Source organism: Anolis sagrei, chromosome X (assembly GCF_037176765.1).
Source record: "Anolis sagrei isolate rAnoSag1 chromosome X, rAnoSag1.mat, whole genome shotgun sequence".
NCBI lineage: Eukaryota > Metazoa > Chordata > Lepidosauria > Squamata > Dactyloidae > Anolis > Anolis sagrei.
This window is the reverse complement of record NC_090034.1, coordinates 65,289,131-65,314,899: the sequence shown is the minus strand read 5'-3', so window position 1 is coordinate 65,314,899 and position 25,769 is coordinate 65,289,131. Positions and strand designations below refer to the sequence as shown.

At 45.6% G+C, this 25,769-nt stretch overlaps 1 protein-coding gene and 1 non-coding gene across 3 annotated transcripts in view; both read right to left on the bottom strand.

Annotated features, from left to right (window-relative positions):
* LOC132780825 (YTH domain-containing family protein 2) overlaps positions 1–4,665 on the bottom strand; it is a 31,894-nt gene extending 27,229 nt beyond the window's left edge. Inside the window, exons 1-3 of one of the 2 annotated variants that reach the window (XM_060784626.2) lie at positions 4,402–4,525; positions 4,168–4,192; positions 431–510 (exon numbers count right to left, since the gene is read on the bottom strand). In XM_060784626.2, coding sequence (XP_060640609.2) covers positions 431–510; positions 4,168–4,192; positions 4,402–4,428 — 132 coding nt within the window. In that variant the 5' untranslated portion in view covers positions 4,429–4,525. Of the gene's footprint in view, positions 1–430; positions 511–4,167; positions 4,193–4,401 lie in introns of both variants that reach the window. The other variant, XM_060784627.2, reaches the window with a different exon arrangement.
* A 16,442-nt stretch (positions 4,666–21,107) lies between these two features.
* Positions 21,108–21,226, bottom strand: LOC132777390 (5S ribosomal RNA). The gene has a single exon (XR_010908766.1). It is a non-coding gene; the product is annotated as a 5S ribosomal RNA (ribosomal RNA).
* Between the last annotated feature and the right edge of the window lie 4,543 nt (positions 21,227–25,769).

The window sequence follows — 25,769 nt, the reverse complement described above, 5'->3', positions numbered from 1 at the left end:
GTACATACTGTAAATGTAGTTTAAAGTAAATCTTAAAGAAGCCAGTAGCAATTATTTCTCGATAAAATGTATTTAGGAGGGGTCTGCTTAGCTAGCCCGGACAATAATTCTAAGTATATATACCAAATAAGATCAATGCAAATAATCCAAATAATCCAAATAAGATCAATGCAATTCCTGTAATAGAAAACATTCGAATTATTAAAGTCTTGATCCCTGTAAAAAGACAGATCAAAATTCTAATTGTTTTATTATTATTATTATTATTATTATTACTATTATTATTATTCCTATTAGCCAGTATAATAACTATTTCATTCTTCGAGAATACCCCTTGAGAAGATTTTTGGGAGAGAAGAAAATCTTTATTATATATGAAAGCTAGACTGCCCACTATTAGTAAACAGATGGGTACATTTTTAGCACTCACCGGTCTGGCCTGAGGACTCAAGTAAGGTTCAATATCATCATCATTTAATCCATCTTTCTGATGTACTGATCCATTTTGCACTGAAGACAAAAATTATAAAAATAATAATTCAGTATCAATACACATAATATAATTGTTTCTTAAAGATATCCTGTAGAGAGGATGCATATTACTTGGGGGAAAACTTTCCTTTAATCGCTTTGAGTCGCCTAAGGGCTGAGAAAAGCGGTATATAAATGAAGTAAATAAGTAAATTAATAAATAATCTCACTAATGTGGCTTTGTCTAATGCTTCTCATGAGCAAGTAACATGATTGCTTTTCTTTACATCAAACTCAACTCTGAACCCTGGAAATGCATATTTACAAATGGTGCCCTAAGATGAACTCTCAACTAAATTCAATGGAAGAACCTCTATGGGAAGCTTCTTTGGTTTGTTATAAAAAATTCAACCCAGAGATTAAGGGGGAATAATAATGAGGGAGATTTCATGGAATCTCTGCTAAACTCTGCCGCAAGATGTTACATTGTTCACATTAACTTTGGGTGTACATGTAACATTGTGACATTTTTCAAACATTTTAGCTAGCTGTGATATCATTTTGTAGAATAATGAGTAACAGTGTCTCCAGTTCTTCTTTACTATTGTTTCATATCTTATTCATACTTCTGTATACATATCATATATAATATGCCTCATAGAACATAAACCATAGAACGCTGCCATATAAAATCCAGATTATCTGCTTCGAACTGGATTATATGAAAGTGTAGGCACATATAAACCAATGTGGATTGTCTGCTTTGATAATATGGATTTTATGACAGCGTAGAACGGGCCACAGACAGATAAAACTAAACAATAAACATTTCTTGGGGCTCCACGAGAAACCTTCATTGCAAAAAGGACTCCGTAGCTGAAAAAATTCAGGAACCCTGCTCTAAGATGTAGCTTTGAACTACATGACCTGGTCCTGCTAGTTGGAGCACAAAGGAATTGTGGTTCTGAACGTTTGGATGGCACCAAACTTGCTTCTTAGGCCCTTCTACACTGCTATATAATCCAGATTATCAAAGATCTGATGTGGATTATCTGGGTCCACACTTCCATATAATCCAGTTTGAAGCAGACCATCTGGATTTTATACAGCAGTGTAAAAAGGCCCTTAAACTGATCCCAAATGGGGTATCTTTGGCTCAACGCTGGAGTCATGGAAAACCAGCTTCTGAATGGCAGCCATTTACGCAATGTGCAGTGTTTATAGTGGACTCTGCAGAAAATAGCTTCTGGTGTGCTCCACACAAAAATGAAAATCAGAGTAATTGTTTAATTTTTTTATATCATATAGATAGATAAACAGACAGACACACAAGCTGTGGGCCAATTTGGGTCCTCCAGGTGTTTTGGACTCCAACTCCTATCAGCTGTTAGAAATTGTGGGCGTTGGAGTCCAAAACACCTAGAGGTTAGGGTTTCCTACCCCACCACTGCAGAACCATAGCTGCTTGCTCAGTGTTGCACATCCCAACTAGTTGTGCATTCTGTCTATTTCTACCATGAAACATCCTAGTGGATTGGAACTCATGCATTTATTGGAGGCACAACTTTTAAGAGCTTTAGGCATGTACTTTTAGTCAAGAAGATTCCATAGACATCCTGATTGAGACAGAAGTAGTGTTTTTGCTGGGAGGTGGTGTGAAAACTGATTTTAAAAATAATTTTCAAAGGGTTTTTAGGAAGGGAACTGGGGGATATAGGGTTGTACAACGATATGGAATTTTATAGCACCCTTGCCATTAAGGACACTGTAAAAAGTATTTCATCCATATCTTATCATATTTGGGGCATACAAACAGAGAATGGAAAAGTTTTTCAATGGAGACCAAGTCACAAAGACAACAAAGCCTTTTGGAACGTGCCACATTTTTATACATCCCATCCATGGCAAGGCATGGGAATGATGGGAGTTGTCCTTCAAGAACATCTGGGGACCTAAAATTAGACGTGAGCTGCCTGCGTTGACCTTCCTCTGAGAGTGTGGCCCCTTCCACACAGCTGTAGAAAACTCACATGGAACTGGATTATATGGCAGTGTGGACTCAGGTAACCCAGTTCAAAGCAGGTATTGTGAATTCTCTGCCTTGATATCCTGAGTTACAGGGTTGTGTGGAAGCGCCCTTAGAAACTAAGCACGACCAGCTGTGATTAGTTCCTAGATGGGAGACTGTCGATGAAAACAGGTGCTAGATAGGCTATAGTGGAGAAAGAGAGCCATCTCTGAGTATTCCCCACCTAAGAAAACCCTATGAACTCCATGGGGCTGCCATAAACTGAGGGCCCTTCCACACAGCCATATAACCCAGAACATCCACAATCTCTGCTTTGGACTGGGTTACCTGAGTCCACACTGCCATATAACCCAGTTCAATGTGAGTTTGATACAGCTGTGCCATTACCGCTCAAGCAGGGAGCTTTGAGATGGTTGAACAGAAGCTCTCCGAAGCTCTAGGTGCTCTTACTGCCTATTACAGAGAAAACCAGCTGATCCCTAATCCATCTAAAACACAGATATGTGCTTTTCACCTCAAGAACAACAGAACAGAAGGAATCCTGGAGCATTGCAGCACACCAATACCTGGGAGTCACTCTGGACCGTGCTCTGACCTACAAGAAGCACTGCCTGAACATCAAGCAAAAAGTGGGTGCTAGAAACAATATTATACGAAAGCTGACTGGCACAACCTGGGGATCACAACCAGACACAGTGAAGACATCTGCCCTTGCACTATACTACTCTGCTGCTGAGTATGCATGCCCAGTGTGGAACACATCTCACCACGCTAAAAGAGTGGATGTGGCTCTTAATGAGACATGCCGCATTATCATGGGGTGTCTGCGCCCTACACCACTGGAGAAATTACACTGTCTAGCCGGCATTGCACCACCTGACATCCACCGGGAAGTAGTAGCCAATAGTGAAAGGACCAAGGCATTGACATCTCCAGCTCATCCCATTTGGATATCAGCCAGCACATCAATGACTTAAATCAAAAAATAGCTTTCTAAGATCTACAGAGACACTCGCTGGAACACCCCAGCAAGCGAGAGTCCAAAAGTGGCAGGCTCAAACCCAGAACCTCAATCAATGGCTGATACCAAATGAGAGACTCCCCCCTGGGCACACAGAAAACTGGGCGACTTGGAAGACGCTGAACAGACTGCGCTCTGGCACCACGAGATGCAGAGCCAACCTTAAGAAATGGGGCTACAAAGTGGAATCCACGACATGCGAGTGTGGAGAAGAGCAAACCACAGACCACCTGCTGCAAGGCAACCTGAGCCCTGCTACATGCACAATGGAGGACCTTCTTATAGTAACACCAGAGGCACTCCAAGTGGCCAGATACTGGTCAAAGGACATTTAATCAACTACCAAGCTTGCAAACTTTGTGTTTTGTTTGTTTGTTTGTTAAAAAATGCAATGCAACTGTTTGGTTTGCCCCTGACACCATAAATAAATAGCTGTGCGGAAGAGCCCCCAGTTCAAAGCAGATATTGTGGGTGATGACCAGCCTTGATGAACTGAGTCACGTGGCTGTGTGGAAGGGCCCTGCTGCTTCTCTTACTGGGGGCCGTCGGCTTTCCTTTGCGATTGGTCAAACCGGAAGTCCTCCTCCTCCTCCCCCCGCCCCCATTTCCTTTTCCACCCCCGCTCCCCCTCCCCCGATTCACTCACCTTTGGTGCCTTGGCCTTTGGGTCTCTGGGCACAGCGGCGGCAGAGAGAGAGAAAGAGAGAGAAAGGAGCCATGAGCTGTGAGGAAAGAGAAGGCCCGGCTGGCCTAGGCCTGTAAGCCTCCGAGAAGGTAGGCCTATCCTGGCCGCCCGCCCGCCGGCCCGCTGCTCACTAGGCCCGAAGCCGGGGCCTTTCCCAGCGCGGCGCCCCGCAGCTGGACCCTCCCCCCCCCTTACCTGCTCCAAGAGGCTGCTGGCCGACATGGCTCCGCGTTTGGCAGCGAGGCTTTCTGAGGGACGGCGGTTGCAGTCTCAGAGTCGGAGGCCGCGGAGGCTTTGTCCGGGGAGCGAGGAGGAGGAGGAGGAAGAGGGGGCCCACCACCGCGCAGCTCGCTCTCGGCTTCCTGGCGGGCGCTGACTGGCTGGCCCCGCCCCCTCCGGTGACGCCACCACGCTGGATCTCGCGCCCTTTCCTAGCCTTCTGGAGAGAGAAAGAGTTAAGAGGCCGGCCCTTGGTGAGAGGCCGTGCGCAGGCGCAGAAAGAGTGCCTGGGCCGTTCTCGCGCGATGGAACGGGAATACCGCGAGGAGGAGGAGCAGGGAGAATTAGTCCGAACGAGGCCAGCCCTTCTTCCGGGACCAGGGTGTGGGTGCAAAGCGCGGGGTGAAGCCCAGTTCCCCGAGGGCCCTGCCACAGAGTTATTTGAACCAGAATATCAAGGCAGAATAACCCCACACATTCTATGCTTTCGACTGGAGAACAAGCCCTATGAGGAGCGGCTTAAGGAGCTGGGCATGTTTAGCCTGAAGAAGAGAAGGCTGACAGGAGACATGATAACCATGTATAAATATGTGAGGAAGTCATAGGGAGGAGGGAGCAGATCAAGGGTCTGAAGAACAAGCCCTATGAGGAGCGGCTTAAAGAGCTGGGCATGTTTAGCTGAAGAAGAGAAGGCTGAGAGGAGACATGATAGCCATGTATAAATATGTGAGAGGAAGTCACAGGGAGAAGGGAGCAAGCTTGTTTTTTTGCTTCCTTGGAGACTAGGATGCGGAACAATGGCTTCAAACTACAAGGAAGGAGATTCCATCTTATTATTATTATTAACTTTATTTGTACCCCGCTAGCATCTCCCGAAGGACTCGATACGGCTTACAAAGGCCAAGGCCTCAATACACAACATAACAATACACCTAAAGCAAATTAAAACAATTAAAGCAATATTAAAACAACAAGCAATAAACAATACACCAAAACACAATAAAACTGGGCCGGGCCAGAGTGAAGGGTACAGAATTAAAAGTGCTGATGTGACAGGTGATATGTAAGGCTCATAGGGCAAGTGCAGTGTGCGGCAATCTTAGTTCTAATAAAGTGCTTCTAGGACTTGGTATTGGAGATTTCCTATTCTGGGAAGGCACATCGGAACAGCCAGGTCTTCAAGTTCTTTCTGAAGACTGCCAATGTAGGGGCCTGTCTAAGATCTTTGGGGAGGGTGTTCCAGAGTTGGGGGGCCTCCACAGAAAAGATCTGACCATGAGGAAGAACTTCCTGACTGTGAGAGCCGTTCAGCAGTGGAACTCTCTGCCCCGGAGTGCAGTGGAGGCTCCTTCTTTGGAAGTTTTTAAACAGAGGCTGGATGGCCATCTGTCGGGTGCTTTGAATGCAATATTACTGCTTCTTGGCAGGGGGTTGGACTGGATGGCCCATGAGGTCTCTTCTAACTCAATGATTCTATGACTGGGTTTATTTAGAATCATAGGAAAATCGCCTTCAAAGCACTCCCAAGAGATGGCCAGCCAACCTCTGCTTAAAAGCCTCCAGAGAAGGAGCCTCCACCACACTCCAGGGCAGAGAGTTCCACTGCTGAACAGCTCTCTCACAGTCAGGAAGTTGCCCACATGGGGATTCTGTGTGGGAGGTTTGGCCCAATTCCATCGTTGGTGGGGTTCAGAATGCTCTTTGACTGTAGGTGAACTATAAATACCAGCAACTACAATTCCCAAATGTCAAGATTCTATTTCCCCCAAACTCCACCAGTGTTCACATTTGGGCATATTGAGTATTCTTGTAGTTTGGTCCAGATCCATCATTGTTTGAGTCCACAGTCATCTTTGGATGTAAGTGAACTACAACCCCCAAACCAAAGGACACTGCCCACCAAACCCTTCCAGTATTTTCTGTTGGTTATGGGAGAACTGTGTGCCAAGTTTGGTTCAATTCCATTGTTGGTGGGGTTCAGAATGTTCCTTGTAGGTGAACTATAAATCCCAGCAACTACAACTCCCTAATGACAAAATCAGTTTTTTTTAGTGAAGGGCGTACATTGGGTTGTTAGGTGTCTTGTGTCCAAATTTGGTGTCAATTCGTCCAGTGGTTTTTGAGTTCTGTTAATCCCACAAACGAACATTACATTTTTATTTATATCGATCATAGAATCTTTGAGCTGGAAGAGGCCTGGTGGGCCATCCAGTCCAACCACATTCTGCCAAGAAGCAGGAAAATCGCCTTCAAAGCACTCCCGACAGATGGCCATCCAACTTCTGCATTAAAGCCTCCAGAGAAGGAGCCTCCATCACACTCCAGGGCAGAGAGTTCCACTGCTGAACAGCTCTCTCACAATCAGGAAGTTCTTATTTATTTCATATACTTGCACCCTGCCCTACTCACCCCCGATGGAGGACTCAGGGCGGCCTCACAGCAAACACCATTCGGGGCCATCATAATGATAAGAACAATCAACAAATTCATTAAAACAAAACATTAAATAAACAGTTGTTAAAACACGGCAATTAAAATCTGGGTTTGGGTCTTATGTCTTCTTCATACAAGCTTCTATTCAATGGTCAAATACAAGGTCCCACAGCCAAGTCTTGAGTTTCCTTCTAAAAGACAGGAGGGAGGTGGCCAAGTCTGATGCCTCTGGGGAGGGAATTCCACAGACGAGGAGCCACTGTTGACAAGGCTCTGTCTCCCATCTCCACCAATAAGTACAGGTGGAATCTCCTGTAGTTTGAAGCCATGGCTCCATTGTGTCCTAGTCTCCAGGGTAGCAGAAAAAAAGCTTTCTCCCTATGACTCCCCCATATCTCTTGATACCTGGCCCTCATAATGTCTCCTCTCAGCCTTCTCTTCTTCAGGCTAAACAGCTCTTTAAGCTGCTCCTCATAGGGCTTGTTCTCCAGACCCTTGAGCATTTTGGGGGCCCTCCTCTGGACACATTCCAGCTTGTCAACATCTCCCTTCAATTGTGGTGCCCAGAATTGGGCACAGTATTCCAGGTGTGGCATAACTTCCCTGGATTTAGACACTAGACACCTATTGATGCAGGCCAAAATCTCATTAGTTTTTTTGTGCCGCCACATAATAATAAATAAACTTTATTTATACCTCGTAAATCCAGTAATTTCTACATAACTTTCTTGTGTATTGAACTGTTTTTTCTGTCGATTTGTTGTAAAATATGATGTTTTGGTGCTTAATTTGTAAAATATTGACGTAATTTGACGTTTAATAGGCTTTTCCTTAATCCCTCCTTATTATAATGTGGAATTATGTGCAATTGATCATGGAATGGTTTTAGACTTTGAACTTTAGATGGCATGTTTTACCTTGAAGGTATTTTAATCATGTTTATTATGTTGTAATTTTAATCCAAAACATTTTTAGGTGAATTTTATATGTTTTGAGCACTATGAAAGCACAATTTGTAAGCTGCCTTGAGGTGTCCCCCCCCCCCCAGTGTAGAGAAAGGCAGGGTATAAATAAGGTAAATAAATAAGTAATAAAAAATTATCCAAGATTTTTGCTTATCCAACATTCTGCTGGCCCATTTATGTTGGATAAGCAAGACTCTACTATATGTGTGTGTGTCGGAACCCAGATGCCTTAAAGAGCCAGACACAGGAGTATGTCCAAAACAATAGTTTATTAAAGTAAAGTAAACAGGACTCAGAGACACTTGCTTCAGTGCCTCTGGTCAAAACTCAAAGTTAGTAGCAATTTGCAGCTTGAAAAACGAACTCAGAAAATAAACCAGATTAAACTGGCAAAAGACCAGTTTAAACAAGAGTTCTTCCAAAACGCACCAAAATCACACAGTTCAAAGAAAGCAAGCAAACAAAGAGCCGTGAAGAGAACCCGTCGTCCAGAAGCAGTCCAAAGTCGAAGAAATCCCAGCTGAAAGTTCCAAAGTCCAAAAGGCAGCGTCGTCGTCAAAAACAGTCCGAAATCAAGGAGAGGGGAAATCTGCACTTATGAGAATCCAAGCCGGTCGGTACACGAAGCAAACAGCAACCTTCAGATCCAAGCCTAACAAGAAACCGGCAGTGACAAGACCCAAGGCAAGAAACCAACACTTTGCCTACTGCAAAGTTCTGTCATTCCAGTGCCTTCATTTCTCTTACAGCTCATCATCCGATGATGAGCTACCCTCCACCCATCCTCATCCCTATCAGCTGGCTTAGCTTCTACAGCTGAACGTCAACGCCCATCCCTCCAAGTCTTCCACCTCTTGTCAAGACTTAGGTCTCCCCATGATTCCACAGTATCACCAGATTGCCAATCCCCGCTACCAGAAAACCCTGCAAAAGTGTCACTGGACATTGGTTGAGTACATACATTCTGAACCTCCTGTACCTTGGTCCAATCCAGTGGTTCCTCTTCATCCCCATCACTCCCAGACCCATCATTCCCAGAAAAACCCATGAAATCCTCTTCCTCTGTGGGAGCAGTAAGTATGTCCCAGATCTTCTTTCTCTGACGCTCCTCGTCTGACTCCTGCTCTCGAGTAAACCTCTTAGTTCCCCTATTCCCATCTGTATCTCCTTCCTCCTCACTCATTTCACTCTCGGAGAAACCTTCAAAGGATTCTTCATCAGTGGGTGACATAAGTATCTCCCAGATCCTCTTCCTTTGCTGTTCCTCATCTAACACCTGGGCGCCTCGTTTCCCTCCTTTACCACTCCTACTACCAGTTGCAGCATTGCCAACAGACTTTACTACAACAGTGTGTGTACACACATACATTGCTTGTTAAGAGATTTGATAGAACAAACTATTGTAAGCTCTTTTTAAGAGCTTTGATAGGACAAACTATTGTAAGGTGTAAGGTTGGGAAGTTTTATTTCAAATATGTTTTACTATGATTAGAAAGTGTAAAATTATACCTATCAACCTATGAAAGTTGATGGAGCTGGTTACAGTCCCCAAAAGCTTATCCCACATGAAACTGGCCAGTCTTTTGTATTTATACTAATGTAGGCCCTAGTTTAGGGGAAAGGTATATTTATCCCAGGCCTGGACAAACTGGACTGTTAGGAATTGTGGGAGTTGAAGTCAAAAACACCTAGAGGGGGGGCCCAAGTTGGCCCAGACCTACATCATGAGTCTCTTCCTTGTTTTTAAAAGTTACACTTGTGCTTAAGTTATTGAGTCAATACACTTGAAGTACCGTATATTCTGGTATATAAGACTACTTTCTAACCTAAGAAAATTTTCTCAAAAGTCAGGGGTCGTCTTATACACGGGAGTCGTCTTATAGAGCGGGTGCAGAAACTTCCAATCAGATTGGAGAATCTGGTTATCGCATATGGTGGGGGAAGCTCAAAAATGGCAACGGCCGTGTCCTTGCCATAAGCAGTGGCTGTATGAAAGCATTAAGGGTGACGCTGTACAAGTATGGTAGAAGAAAATCCATTCATCAGGATTTGTGGACTTAATGCGGTCGTGATGGTGAGGTGAAGGGGCGCCTCACCATGAAGGTGTAAGTGAAGGGTGGAGCAAGCTGCAGGCTTCCAGGGTGCCCGGGGTATGGAAAAAGAGATAGAGTGGCCCTGGGCCCAGAAAAACACAACTCTTTTACCTGTCTGGCCCGCCCTTGTATCCTATTACTGTACCTCCTCCTCTGCCTCTCAGATCTCGCTCCCGAAGACTGCAGTGAAGTGGTGCAGGTGCGAAGGTGCAAGATCTGAGAGGCAGAGAAGGAGGTACAGTAATAGGAAAATTACCATATTGAAATCAAATCTGATGCTTTTAAAATTTTTATTTGGTGTGCGTTGGAAGAGGGGTAGTCTTATACGCCGAATATATCCCAAATTCTATATTTTAACTGGAAAAGTTGGGGGTCGTCTTATACGCCCAGTCATCTTAAATGCTGGAATATATGGTAGTCATAATGTATCTAGACCTTTTTATTGGGATTGGTATGTACTATTTTTTATTTATTGTGTCATCAGCAACCAGACATTTGTATTACATTTTTAACAAAAACAAACAAACAGACAAAACACAGAATGTACCAGCTTGGTAGTTGATTAAATGTCCTTTGACCAGTAGCTGGCCACTTGGAGCGCCTCTGGTGTTGCTGCAAGGAGGTCCTCCATTGTGCATGTAGCAGGGCTCAGGTTGCATTGCAGCAGGTGGTCTGTGGTTTGCTCTTCTCCACACTCGCATGTCGTGGATTCCACTTTGTAGCCCCATTTCTTAAGGTTGGCTCTGCATCTCGTGGTGCCAGAGCGCAGTCTGTTCAGCATCTTCCAAGTCGCCCAGTTTTCTGTGTGCCCAGGGGGGAGTCTGTCATTTGGTATCAGCCATTGATTGAGGTTCTGGGTTTGAGCCTGCCACTTTTGGACTCTCGCTTGCTGTGGTGTTCCAGCAAGTGTCTCTGTAGATCTTAAAAAACTATTTCTTGATTTAAGTCGTTGACGTGCTGGCTGATACCCAAACAAGGGATGAGCTGGGGATGTCACTGCCTTGGTCCTTTCACTATTGGCTGCTACTTCCCGGTGGATGTCAGGTGGTGCAATACCGGCTAGACAGTGTAATTTCTCCAGTGGTGCAGGGCGCAGACACCCCGTGATAATGCGGCATGTCTCATTAAGAGCCACATCCACTGTTTTACATCTACTATTACAGTAGTAAGGATAACAAAATGTATACTCTAAACGGTTCTGGCCCTACATACCTATCCGAACGTATCTCGGCCTATCAGCCCACCAGGACCCTAAGATCTTCAGGAGAAGCCCTTCTCTCTATCCCACCTGCTTCACAGGTGCGGCTTGTGGGAACGAGAGATAGGGCCTTTTCTGTGGTGGCCCCCCGGCTTTGGAATGCCCTCCCTACTGAACTAAGATCAGCCACCTCGCTAATGGCATTTCGGAAAAAACTAAAAACTTGGATGTTCGAGCAAGTCTTCAATTGATTTTTGATGTGATGTTGTTTGACCATGGACTAGCAATCAAGGATAACGAATTGGACTACGACTTTAACTATGAGATGTCCCGATTTGTATTGGTGGCCCAATACTATGTATGTTTTTGTATGTATTCTTAATTTTAATCTTATATGCTTAAAGTGAATTGTATATTTTAACATGTTGTAAACCGCAATGAGTCGCCGCATAGGCTGAGATATTAGCGGTATACAAGTGTACCAAATAAATAAATAAATAAATAAATAAATTCACTAACAGCTAAGAGAGTACCATGGATGTCAGGATCGCAAGACTTAATAGATACTTCATAGCTTGAGTTTAGAGGCGGGAGCAAAGCCCACTGAATAAGAGGAGTCACTTATTCCAAAGTAAGTGCCCTTATTCACTGGGTTTTATTCTGAAAGGCTACTTTATTTGTATGACAGGAGGACCTGAAGCAAATGCTTCTCTCTCCTCTTTATATAATTGAGGCTGCCAGATCCATATTTGGATGGTGGCTCTAATGTTACTGATGTTTGATAGGCAAATGCCCTGTGAAGCTTGCCTCTTTGGCCTAGATTTTTGTTTCTTTCCAAGTAGGATGTGGAATGTTTGTGTGGCTAATGCAAACAGGTTGCTTTGTTGGAAAAGAAGATCCAGCAATTAGAGGCCCGACTTTACACTTAAGGGCACTGCAGAGCATGAGTTGTTCTTGGACACAGTGTTGGAACTCTGCCACATCCTGCACAAGATTATAGTCATCTTCAAGGACTTAGACAGGCAGATAACTTAGCTGGCAGGGGAAAGCCCACTGTGCTTGCCTGTCTTCCTTTCTCTCCTCCCATCACCTTGCTGGTTAGACTGATCCTTCAGAGGAACATGCCTCCTTTCCTGAACACATGGCTTATATGATGCAATTGAGGGGGCAAGGTTACCACCAGAATACTACTCGAGAAGCTGCTCAAGATCTCCACGCAGGTGCAGAATGTGTGCTCACAGATTATTATTGAAGAACCAATTATTTTGTGGCTAAGAACACTGTTTCTCTATAGATTTCATTCTAATGCTTTTCTGCTCCCTTTCATGAGGCCGTTCGATATATCTTGCATAACATGCAGAGCTTTCTCAGTAAGCATGCCTTTAAACAGCAACAAACCATTGCGGATTTCATCACTATGTTCTTCCTTCTCTAACAGAACCACAAGGAAATCCTTGCTAAAACAAAGGTACTAAAAGTTTCCTGAGCCAACAATGCCATGTGGCGGCAAAAAAGCCGATGGGTTGTTGTAGGTTTTTTAGGCTATATGGCTGTGTTCTAGAAGCATTCTCTCTTAACATTTCGTCTGCACCTATGGCAGGCATCCTTAGAGGTTATAAGGTCCTCACAACCTCTGACTCAGAGGTTGTGAGGACCTTACAACCTCTGAGGATGCCTGCCATAGATGCAGACGAAATGTCAGGAGAGAATGTTTCTAGAACACGACCATATAAGCAGTGATTTCGGCCATGAAAGCCTTCGACAATACAAAACCAATAGGATTTTGTCCTGCATAAATAGCAGTCTAGTGCCTAGATCCAGAGAAGTAATGCTCCCCCTCTCTTCTATTCTGCCTTTGTCAGACCACTTTATCTGGAATCACACGGTATCCAATTCTGGGCACTGCAATTGAAGGGAGATGTTGACAAGCTGGAATGTGTTCAGAGGAGGACAACTAAAAAGATCCAGGGTCTGGAGAACAAGCCCTATGATGACAGAGCGGCTGAAAGAGCTGGGCATGTTTAGCCTGCAGAAGAGAAGACTGAGAGGAAACATGATGCCCGTGTATAAACATGTGAGGGGAAGTCATAGGAAGGAGCAAGCTGGTTTTCTACTGCCCTGGAGACTAGGTCATGGAACAATGGTTTCGAATGACAGGAAAGGAGATTCCCCTGAACATGAGCAAAAACTTCTAACAGTGAGAGAGAGCTGTCCAACAGCAAAACTCTCTCTCTGCCCGGGGAGTGTGGTGGGGGTTCTACAAAGAGAGCTAGACCGGGGGAGTGTTTTCCTGCTGGTTCTCCTGGACCTCTCAGCAGCTTTCGATATCATTGAGCATGGTATCCTTTTGTGCCGTCTCTCTGGGATGGGGCTTGGAGGCACTGCTTTGCAGTGGCTCCAGTCCTTCCTGGAGTGGCGAACCCAGATGGTGGAGCTGGGGGACTCCTGTCCGACTCCCTGGCCAGTGGCCTGTGGGGTCCCTCAGGGTTCAATTCTGTCCCCCATGCTTTTTAACATTTACATGAAATTGCTGGGGGAGATCATCTGGAGTTTTGGAGTTCGGTGCCAAATTTATGCAGACGACACCCAATTCTATTACTCCTTTCCACCTAATGCCAAGGATACTGTTCTGGTCCTGAACTGGTGCCTGTCATCAATAATTGACTGGATGTGGGCCAACAAGCTGAAACTAAATCCAGACAAGACAGAGGTACTCCTGGTCAGTCTTAAGGCAGTTCAGGGTGTGGGATTACAGCCTGTGTTGGATGGGGTTGCATTCCCCCTGAAGACATAGGTCCGCAGTCTGGGGTGATCCTGGATTCATCACTGACCCTGGAACCCGAGGTGTTGGCGGTGGCCAGGAGCGCCTTCATACAGTTAAAACTTGTGCGCCAGCTGCGCCCATACCTTGAGACGCCTGACTTGGCCATGGTAGTCCACACCTTAGTCACATCTCGTTTGGAGTACTGCAGTGCTCTCTACGTGGGGCTGCCTTTGAAGATAGTTCGGAAGATTACAATGGTCCAGAGATTAGCAGCCAGGTTACTAACTGGAGTGCCGTACAGGGAGAGAAGCACTCCCATGTCGCAGCAGCTCCACTGGCTGCCAGTCTGCTTCCGAGCAAAGTGCTGGTTCTTACCTTTAAAGCCGTAAACGGCTTAGGTCCAGACTATTTGACAAACCACATCTCCCTCTACAGACCAACTTCCACTGCAGTCATCGGAGGAGGTCCTCCTCTCAGTTCCACCCCTGTCCCAAGCACAGCTTGTGGGAATGAGAGAAAGGGCCTTCTCCGTGCCTGCCCCCCATCTCTGGAATTTCCTTCCTAAGGAGTTAAAGATGGCCCCCTCCCTCCCCATTTTCAAAAAACAGCTGAAGACATATCTTTGATCACTGGCTTACGAGGAGGACGAATAGTAGTTGGTAATACTACCATTATACCTCTGATTAATAGTTGCAATCTGTATCTGTGCCCTGCTCACCCCACCAGCTCAATAGATATCTTGAGCAATGATTAATTGATTTGCCCCAAAGAAATGGGAAATTATTGTTTCCATTTGATGTTTAATGTTTTGTCTTATGTCTATTATAACAGGCTGTGCTTTTTATTTTTATTTTAGTTTGTTAAGTTATAATTCGTATTTATATGTTGGGTTGTATAAATTTTGTTACTATGGATGTATTATTTTGTATTCGGGTATTGAATGTGTGCCTTTTATGTTTGGAATCCGCCCTGAGTCCCTTTGGGGAGATAGAGCGGAATATAAATAAAGTTATTATTATTATTATTATTATTATTTTACTGACACAAAAGCACAGTATGTCACAGCAAACGGGATCTATATGCTGGATTTCGTATCACAAAATCACAAGTTGAACACTTCCCAAGCGTCTAGGACTGTGTGATGTATTTTCGAATGATGCGCGCAGATCCAACAAGGTGGCCTTTTGCAATTGACAGATTGTGATTTTGTCAATGTTTATTGTTTCCAAATGATGGCTGAGATCTTTTGGCACGGTACCCAGTGCGCCAATGACCACTGGGACCACCTGTACTGGTTTATGCCAGAGCCTTTGCAGTTCGATTTTGAGGTCTTGATAGAGGCTGAGTTTTTCCCGTTGTTTTTCCTCAATGCGGCTGTCACCTAGTATGGCAACATCAATATTCCAGACTTTTTTCTTTTCCACAATCGTGATGTCTGGTGTATTGTGTTCCAAAACTTTGTCAGTCTGGATTCGAAAGTCCCACAATATTTTTGCGTGTTCATTTTCCATGACATTTGCGGGTTTATGATCCCATCAATTCTTTGCTGCTGGCAGGTGGTACTTGTGACATAAGTTCCAGTGAACCATCTGAGCCACAGAGTTGTGCCTTTGTTTGTAGTCCGTCTGTGAAATTTTCTTGCAACAGCTGAGGAGATCATCCATGATTTCATCACCTTCCTTGCAGAGTCTGCATTTTGGGTCATCCGTTGATTTTAATTGCATTGGTTCTCCAGGGCTGCAAGAATCAGGCCTTCTGTCTCCTTCTTCAGGGTTCCATTCGTGAGCCATAACCAGGTCTTCTCCTTGTCAACCTTTCCTTCAATATTCTCAAGGAATTATTATTATTATTATTATTATTATTATTATTATTATTATTATTATTATAAAGCTTTTAAACAGAGGCTGGATGACCATCTGTCGGGGGTACTTTGTGATTTTCCTGCTTTTTGGCAGAATGGGGTTTGGACAGGATGGCCCACAAGGTCTCTTCCAACTCTGTGATTCTATGGTCTTATGATCCTGTGCAGTACTGCTTTTCTGTGAAATGTACATATCCAGTAATTAAGGAATCCAGATAGCATTGCTGTCCAGTCGTTGCATTTTCAATATTGTCTCTGTTGATTCTCCACAAAATCTTTTTATAGACCCAGTTTAAGGCAATTTTTCTTATGTCCAACACAACTGCACCAATAAACTTTCACATTTCAATTAACAAGATGGCTTTTATGCTCCAAGCATGAATCGTCCGTGAATCTGGTGATCATGCCTCACCTTTTTGTATGGCTTGTTCCATCTTGGTTGCATTTCTCTTATCAATATCCTGGTTGCCCACATTTGGCATCCCAGACCAAGAGAGTGAATTAGGACAAAATGATCAAAGGAAAGGAAATAGGATCAGATCAGGAATGTTAGGTTAGGTTACTCAGGTCATGGAATGTGAGAACAGATTAAGCCTATTTATTATTGTCTTAGTCAGTGGTTCCCACCCTGTGGTCCGTGGACCACCAGTGGTCCGCAAGAGCAGTGGTCCACAGCCTCACCGTTACTATACCGTTGCAACGAAAGTGACTGGTCTTGCGAAATGCTCTTATAGTGCCAAGGCTTATTAAATATGGTTTTCTGTGAGCAAGCAGATGGTAACGACTGGATGGCATATGCTTTGTATCAAAAACTATCCAATGCAATTTACTGAATCAGCACCCCAAATAACCAAACCAAATCTACAGTTGACCAAAAACTGATTCGTAACCCTTTTAGTACTATTGTTGGAGAGGGGTCCCTTGTCAAAGTGGTCCCTCGTCAAGTGGTCCCTGGTCAAAAAAAGTTAGGAGCCACTGTTCTTAATCCTGATTGAAGACCATAGACACTTCTTTGCTGAGCAAGAAAAGAATACTACCAGTAAAAGACTGTCTGAGTCCTTACATTTTGATTTTCCAGTAGATCCATATTCTTTGATGAATGCTTACTTGCAATTCTTGTTTGTGTGTGACTGTTTCTGAAATCTCTTCTTCCTAAACTTCTCAAGGAGAAAAAAGATAGAAAGGAAACATCCTCAGAGATTAAGGAAAGAACTATGTTCTCAAACCAGAAAGGCATAGAAGCTGCCTAGAACTGGCCACCTGGATCAGAGATTGTGGAATCTGTGTACATCATCTATGTAGTTTTATTATGGAAAACAGGGGTTTCAGGGGAGTTGGCAAATACCATCAGAAAACACATATTTTTGATGGTCTTAGGAATGCCTTAAGCAGCAACTACAACTCCAAAATGACAAAATCAATTCCCTCCCCCAACACCACCAGTGTTCACATTTGGGCATATTAGGTACTTGTGCCAAATTTGGTCCAGATCTATAGTCATTTAGGTTCACAGAGTTCTCCAGAAATAGGTGAACTACATCTCGGATTAGCAAAATTACAGTTGTGAAGTAGAAACGAAAATAATGTTATGGTTGGAGGATCACCACAACATGAGGAACTGCATTAAGGGGTCATGACATTGAGAAGGTTGAGAACCACTGGCTTACTGGCATAAGAGCTTCAAACCAAATTCTGCTTGTATTATCCCACTCTTTTGGAAGCCCACCCCAGCCCTAAGAAATATAGGTTGCTTACCTGTAACCATAGTTTCCTGAATGGTCACCTGTGAATTCGCACATATGGTATTTCCTGCGCCTGCGCAGACAGTTCGGAATCTTCTAGAAAACTTATTAGACACTTTTAGGTGGTAGCCACGCCCACTCTCCCCTTGAGAGTATATATAGCCAGTGGGAGGGGCTACTACCTCAGATCCTTTCCTCCGCCGCGAGAAGCAGCTTGAAGGACTGAGGCATGACACCAGCGGGGAGGATGGGCGGGAATGTGCGAATTCACAGGTGACCACTCGGGAAACTACGGTTACAGGTAAGCAACCTATATTTTCCCTCCGTGGTCAACTGTGAATCGCACATATGGTAGACTAGCGAGCTACTAATTTGGCTGGTGGGCGTCATGCCATCGCAGAGAAGAGGACTGCTCTGTCAAAGAATACACCTTTATGACAGCAGGTATCAACCCTGTTATGCATGATGAAGGTGAACAGAGTACACCAAGCATCTGTCCAACAGAGGTCTTCCAGAAGAAAGCCCCTCAAAAAGGCAGTGGAGGTTACCACAGGTCTAGTGGAATGATCCTTAACCTGCCTAGGTAAAGTGCGACCAGTCACCTGATAAGTCAGACGAGCCGTCGAGATGATTGAAGAAGACAATAGTTGCGGAAACACTGGGAGGCCACTGGCATCCTCCCAGTACTTTAGAAATAGCCTAGGAGATTTCCCGAGTCTTGCTGTTCTGTGAATATCAAAAACCAAAGCCCTCCTGACATCTGATGCAAGGAAGAGGGAGGGTTTAGAGAAGGTTTGCAAAACTATCTCCTGAGACAAATGGGAGCATGGGGTTATCTTGGCTAGAAAGGGTATTGTCAGTGTGTGCCACAACCTTGTCCAAGTGAATCATAATAGGGCGCATCTGCCCAAAATGAATGAAGATCACTCGCCCGACACGTCAAGGTAACAGAGCAAAGAAGTTATTTCCAACGTCCGCATGAGCCAAAGGCCCAAATTGAACCTTAATCAAGGAGAAAGCACAATCTCCAAGCTCCAAGGCAAGGCCAAGGGAACAACAGATGGTTAATTTTTCTGAACTCCCGAAGAAATAGACCAAACAAAAGGTCTGAGAAACATGACGGAAATTCACTTTACTCTTAAACCAAGATATGGCCACAAGGTAGGGAGAGGCCTGAATCCAAAAGAGACAGCAAAAATTCAGTCAGAAAGATCTGTGTTGAAAATGGGTCAACCTCCCTAAGGCAGCAAAGGCTGAAGCTGGGTTCATTGTAGATACGAGAGCACTTAGTGGAGGCTCTTTGGGCTGTCTCTATGATAATCCTCACTGGTTGTGACAAGAGAGGAACAGCTTTGACCAACTCATGTTGACATATCCACCAATCCGAGTTGGGATGGAGGACTCAGTCCCCTTGAGACGTGAGGAGGTTTGAGCGATTCCATATGTTCACCAGCTCATCTCAGGACATCTCAATGAGGGAAGAAAAGCACGGCTGGCGCAACCGCCAAGGGGCAATGAGAATACAGACTACGTAGTCCACTTGTAGACTGGACACCACCAGATTGCGAAGAGAACCAGTAGAGAAACACATAGAGGAAGCAATGGGTCCCATCAGAGGAAAGCGCCCCTCTTAAATAGCCCCGCGGTAGATTTAGGGGCTGACTTGATACAACAAAAGGAGTGCTTGGCCATGTCATCTGTCATGACTAGATCTATCTCCAAGTTGTAGTGCAATAGGTGAATATGGAATTACTTGCACTGACTACGGGACTGGCTGGACACGATTACAGATAGCATGGTTAATAGTGAAAGTAATGTTTGTTTCGGGTTTTTTTGGTTTTGTTTTATTTTGGTTTTTTTGTTTGTTGTTGTTGTTTTTTAATGCCTGTTGTGTTTTAAATTCTATTTTTAAAAGTTTATCCTAATTATAAGCCATCAAATAATTGCATATATGTAAAGCTGCCTTAAGTCCCCTTCGGGGTTGAGCAAGGCGAGGTATACCACACGGTAATAAGTTGCCTCACAGTCTGAGTATACATCATACCACATCAGGACAGAGGGACCATTCGTGATGGGTGACCAGTGTCCTACCAAGTGATCAGTTAATGTATTCTTGTCTACAGGGTTTACCTTTATAAGGTGGACCTATCTGTCAACACCCCAGTCCCATAGGTAAATGGGTTAATGACAGAAGTGGAAAGAGTGTGTATCACCCTGCTTGTTTATAAGAATTTGGTGCTAATGTTGCCTTTGAGGGCCTGGACTACAGGCCCCAATAGCAATGATTTAAGTATCTAAAAGGGCTCTTCGACCGCCAACAGTTTGAAGTGCTTTATGTGTCTGGAGGACTCTGTCCCGTGCCAAGTTTTTCGGGCAGTGAAGCCCACCGAATGTGCCCTCCAACTCCAAAGGGAGGAAATCATGGTTAGAATTCTTGGAAGAATTTGGTGGTCCGAAGGGCAAATGGCACAGATATTGTTTTGATGGGTAAACAACTAGAGGTTAATACACCTCTCATGGTCTCAAAGAAGGTATGAGGATCATCCTTAAGGCAATTGAATTGAGAACCATGTCTATATGGACAGTGTCGAAGGCATGAGTGCGGTCCCGTGGTTGTAGCTGAAGTCACGTGTTCTCTTTGTTGACAACCCGACCTAGGAACTGGAGGAGATACAGCATAAACAGATATGAGAAGAAAGGGTTTTAATTTAGCTAGCAATAGCCATTCCTTGATAAGTGGATAAATTACAATGCAACTGAGGCAAGATGGGTCAGCACAGTAGCCATATACTTGATGAAAGCAAAAGAAGCAACTGGAAGCCCAAATGACAGAATATCAAACAAAAAGGTCTGGTCCCTTACCATGAAGGAAAGGGACCTACTAAGGAATAAATATCCCTGAAATTTGTACTGGCAAACCAAACATCCTTAATTAACAGGGGAAGGATCGTAGAAAATGATCTCATCCAAAGCTTGGGAGAACTGATACATCGGTTGATGTCCCTTAGGCCCAGAATAGGATGCTAGTTGTCCCTCTTAGACACTCAGGAGCAATGGGAGAAAAGGGAACAGAAGAACACTGAAGGTGACCAATCACCTCCTTCTGCAACAAGGCCTGGGCCTCCCTACAAGGAGGGGAAGCAGGCGTCAAGCACTAATAGCACACCAGATTACAAACTTGATAGGGTAACCACCCTTAATAGCCTTTTGCACCAGGCATGCCATGCCAGATTGAGGCCAAGGACGGTAGTCCCAAACCCAACACAGAAGAGCCAACACATGCTCCACACAGGTCATTAAGGGGGTGTTTAAAGTTCAATGTGAGAAAGAATACACTAGCTCCAAGTGAAGGAGGAGAAGAGTTGAAGGCATCATCATGGACATTTCAGGGTGAACCGAAAACTGAATCTGTGGGATATCTGATGCATCCCTGGGTGTTTCAGCCTCTTGTCTGTTTCAAAAGAGGTGGTCTAGATAGGGGGCAATTTTAGACGAAATCAACATTTAATACGCCCCATATATGCCCACAGTGGGCCAGGCCAATGAATAAGCCTGCCAAAACATGCTCCTTTTTCCCCATAAAGTCACCTCTCCTTGTCTGATGGAGTTGACAAGGGTTCTTAGTAAGCCTACAGCACCCGGTATTCCTAGGTGGTCTCCCATCCAAGTACTAATCAGGCCCAACCCTGCTTAGCTTCCAAGAACAGACAAGATTGGGCGTGTTCAAGGTGGTATGGCCATAGGCCTGGGCCACGTCCACGACGGTTGAATTAGGTTCGCACGGATGTGCCACCCACTTGGCAGAGGTGAGAGCAATGCAAGAAGAATGGATAGCAAAGGTAATACTACAGGAGCCGGTGAATGTTGCTGCTCTAAGGGGAAGATGGGATCACCCACTGGGATAGGTGCTTCCAACGTGGGTAAGCTCAAAGCCTTGCCATACGCACCATAACAGCTGAAAAGACATTAACTGCATCAGAAGAGGGTTCTCTGACTCATGTGAAGTGTCCACAGCTTCTGGGGTGCTTTCCAAAGAGTCAGAGTCAGCATTAAGACCTAAGAGAAATTGGGGCTGCAAGAGGAGCCAACAACATGTCGGTGTGGAGAAGAGCATACCACAGAGAACTCACCACAATGAAGCTTGAGCCCTGACACATGCACAACAGAGGCACTCCAAGTAGCCAGCTTGTGGTCAAAGGACATTAGCATCGTGCCAAGTTTTTAACTTGTTTGTGTTTCAAACTACATTATAACTGTATCCTCAATTCACTTCTGATATGATAAACCAATAGCATTAAGACTCGCCACCAGGGGGAGTAAGGAGGTCTGACTGAAATGAGAAGAAATTGGGCCTTGGTGCAGTTCCACAAATGGACTCTAGAGGCCGCTGTTGAAGTTGAGGCTTCCTGAGCAGCCATGAGGGTGGAAATGAGAACCATGGACGTGAAGGCTGCCATTTGAGTGACAGGGAAGGCGGCACGTCCCCGCAATGGAGCCCGAGGTCCAAAATAGCAGTAGTGTCCCTGGAGGGAACACTGCCAAAGCCCGCCCTACTGGGGGGGGGGGGGGAGGGGAGTAAGGCCCTCCATAGGGCCCCTTCTCTAGTGGGGAAGACCCCCCCCCCCACCTTGTGCCTGAACGGCAAAGGGATCAAAGGGATCTCCTTCCATTGCAAGTAGCCCGGTATCAAGCCTAAAGAGGAGAAAGTAGAGCCTCGATGCCAGGTCCTGCAATGCGAGGGGGAAGGCCTCTGGGGACAGCAAGAGCAGATGCGAGGTGAGTGGCCTTGAGAGCGTCCCCAGGAGTGCTCGGTACCGAAGGGAGTTTCCCTTGGCGACACCAATAGGGATGCCAGGCATCGAGCTCGGGAGGGGCGCCAGGATCAGCATCGAGCCCGAGGGAGGTCCCCATGAGAGCGCCAGGGCCATTGCCGGGCCCGTGAGAGGCGCCCAGGGCGGCATCGAGCCGTAGATGGCCCCAATGGAAGCACCACTCTGGTGAGGGGCTTAGACCCGTCGCAAACTAGCCTCCTGCGGGAGCAAACTGTGCGAGCACGTCCTTGACGTCATGAGACTGCGCCTCTCTCTCCGCCCCTTTCTCCGCCTCTTTCTCTGTGCCAGAGTGGTTTTTCCTTTGCAAGGGCAGCATTGCCAGCGTACTCTCTCAGTTGGCAGAATTCAACAACGAGAGTACGCTGGCAATGCTGCCCTAGCAAAGGAAAAACCACTCTGGCACGGAGAAAGAGGCGGAGAAAGGGGCGGAGAGAGAGGCGCAGTCTGATGACGTCAAGGACATGCTCGCACAGTTTGCTCCCGCAGGAGGCTAGTTTGCAACGGCTCTAGAGTTCACCAGGGGCCGGCACTAGGGCACTCCCTGCCTCAAGGGGCAGGCTCAGGCCAACTGAATACGCATCTGTGTGCGTGGGGCCGCGTCGGGGCGCTCCCTGCCTCAGGAGCAGCCTGAGCAGGATCTGCGCTTGAGAGCGCGCACCCATGGGCTGGAACTGGGGTGCACCCTGTGTCGAGGGGCAGCCCGGGCACAATCTGCGCTCGACAGCGCACGCTCCCTGCATCGAGGGGCAGCCCAGGAAGAATCAGTGCCTGTGCGCACTCACATTTCCTCCAGAGTCGGCAAGGGCAGGAAAAAGCGTGCCTTTTGCCGCAATAGAAACAGCCACCAGGGGCAGCGCTGAGGTGTTTTAAGGCCACAGCCTCACTCGCCTTTCCTTTTTAGATTTCTTCGGCTGTTTGGCCCATTCAGAGGCCTTTCTCTGCCCGGTAGGCGGTGGAGCCACCTTGGGCTACTTAGCCTTGGGCCTGACTGAGGCCAGACGGCTATCCAAAGATACAAAAAAACACTTCAAAGTATGAGGCCCTTCAGCTGTATCACGGTAAATGGCCCCTTCAGCGGTAGCATTCTCCACTAGGGCAGTAGGCCCAAACACCACTCCCCTGAAAATTGGCGCGGGATGGGTGGGTGAAAGGAAAGGCCTGCTCAAGAGATGAGCCATAGGATGACTCTTACATGCCCAAGGGGTGAAAAAAGGCAGCAGAAGATGCCTGATCATACCCCAAGGCCTCTCCTCAGGCATCACTGACACAAAAAGCCCATCCATCAGGTGGCTTTTCCCTCCACATGAGGGACACGTCTTAAAGAAAGTGGTGGTCAACATACCATAACCATGACAAAATAAAAATAAAATTAAAGTCAAATAAAATAAAAATAAAATGGTAAAAATTCACGGTCCAGAAACGCTAGTCAAAGATGAAGAAAATGAGAGTAAGATTCCTAGCTGCTGCAATGGCGGCGGATGAAATGATCTGAGGTAGTAGCCCCTCCCACTGGCTATATATACTCTCAAGGGGAGAGTGGGCGTGGCTACCACCTAAAAGTGTCTAATAAGTTTTCTAGAAGATTCCGAACTGTCTGCGCAGGCGCAGGAAATACCATATGTGCGATTCACAGTTGACCACGAAGGGAAATTTATCTGAAACTAAACTTGACTTTTGAGCTGAAAGAGATTCTTTGTGCTATAAGGAGGAAGCAGGGAAACCATAATGTTACTAACCAAGCCAATGGTGAGGAGGAAAGCTGTGAGTTGCATCCAGAATCTGGAAGCCACACAAAAGCATGTTGGATAACAACTGAGGATTATGTTCCCTGACATGTACTGCTCAATTTGGCCCAGACGGATTTTCTAAACTGTCCTATCATATGAGGGGCATTCATTAAAGCTTTTCCCTGACCTACTTCTATTTATCACAGGATGCTGAAACTGCACCTGTGTAATGATATAAGTCTCCATAGGTTATATGCGAATTTACAACTCCAAACTGATAAGGTTCCTGATGTTACAGGTGCTGAAATAGTGTGAAGTTTGATAATGGACCCAATGGAATACAGAGCAGTCATCAAGTTCCTTTCTTTGAAAGGCCACACACCAAAGGAGATGTTAGATGAGATGAAAGAGTTTTATGGTGATGATTCCCCATCCTATGATGCAGTCAAGAACTGGCATAATCCATTCCAATGTGGTCGGACTTGGTGGAAATAGCTCCAATTCCAGGGCAATCCCACTCTGCTATTGATGAACACACCATCCAGCAAGTGGAGGTCACCATTTTGGGAAACTGCCATTCGCCACCTAGCCCAAACTGTCAAGATGAGTATGGGTCCATGGAAAAAAATCATCCAAGACCATTTTCACATGCATAAGGTATCCGCTCGCTGGATCCCCCGGCTGCTCACACCTGTCCAGAAGCAGGAGCGAGTCAAATGCTCTCAGGCTCTATTAACAATGATGTGCCATGGGAACGAGGACTTTTTCAACAGACTGATCACACAGGAGGAAAGCTGGGTCCATCACTAGGATCCTGAGACTAAAGTCCAGTCGATGCAATGGAAGCATCCTGACTCACTGTCTCCAAAGAAGGCACGTGCCCAACTCTTGGCAGCCAAGGTCAGGCTCACAGTACTTTGGGTCCAGCAGGGAGTAAGATTGATGGATTTCCTAGCAAAGGGGACCATGATCACTGGGGCATACTAGGCTTCACTGCTGCAGAAATAGTGAGAAACCATCAAAACCAAGAGACAATGTGGCAAAGCGCCATCTCACAACTCCCATGTTGCCCAAAAGGAAGAAGCATGCTTCTGTGGCTTTGAAATTCGACCACACACCCCTTATTCACCTGACCTCGCACCATCGGACTTTCACCTCTTTCCAACCATGCAGTTATTGTTGAAGGGCAAGCCTTTTTCAGGTGATGAGACTGATTTCTAAAGTCACAACGTGGCTATTGGAGCAACCTGTCAACTTCTATCCTCATGACCTTCTGGCAAACACACTAGTCCAATGTGGGCTAGACAAAACTACGGTGAGGTGGATCTGTAATTGGTTAAATGGACGAACCCAGAGGGTGCTCACCAATGCTTCCTCTTCATCCTGGAAAGAAGTGACGAGCGGAGTGCCGCAGGGGTCCATCCTGGGCCCAGTCCTGTTTCTTAATGACTTAGATGAAGGGTTAGAAGGCAGGATCATCAAGTTTGCAGACGACACCAAATTGGGAGGGATAGCCAATACTCCAGAGGACAGGAGCAGAATTCAAAATGATCTTAACAGATTAGAGAGATGGGACAAAACTAACAAAATGAAGTTCAACAGGAAAAATGCAAGATACTCCACTTAGGCAGAAAAAACAAAATGCAGATACAGAATGAGGGACGCCTAGCTTGAGAGCAGTACATGTGAAAAAGATCTTGGGAGTCCTCTTGCACAACAAGTTAAACAT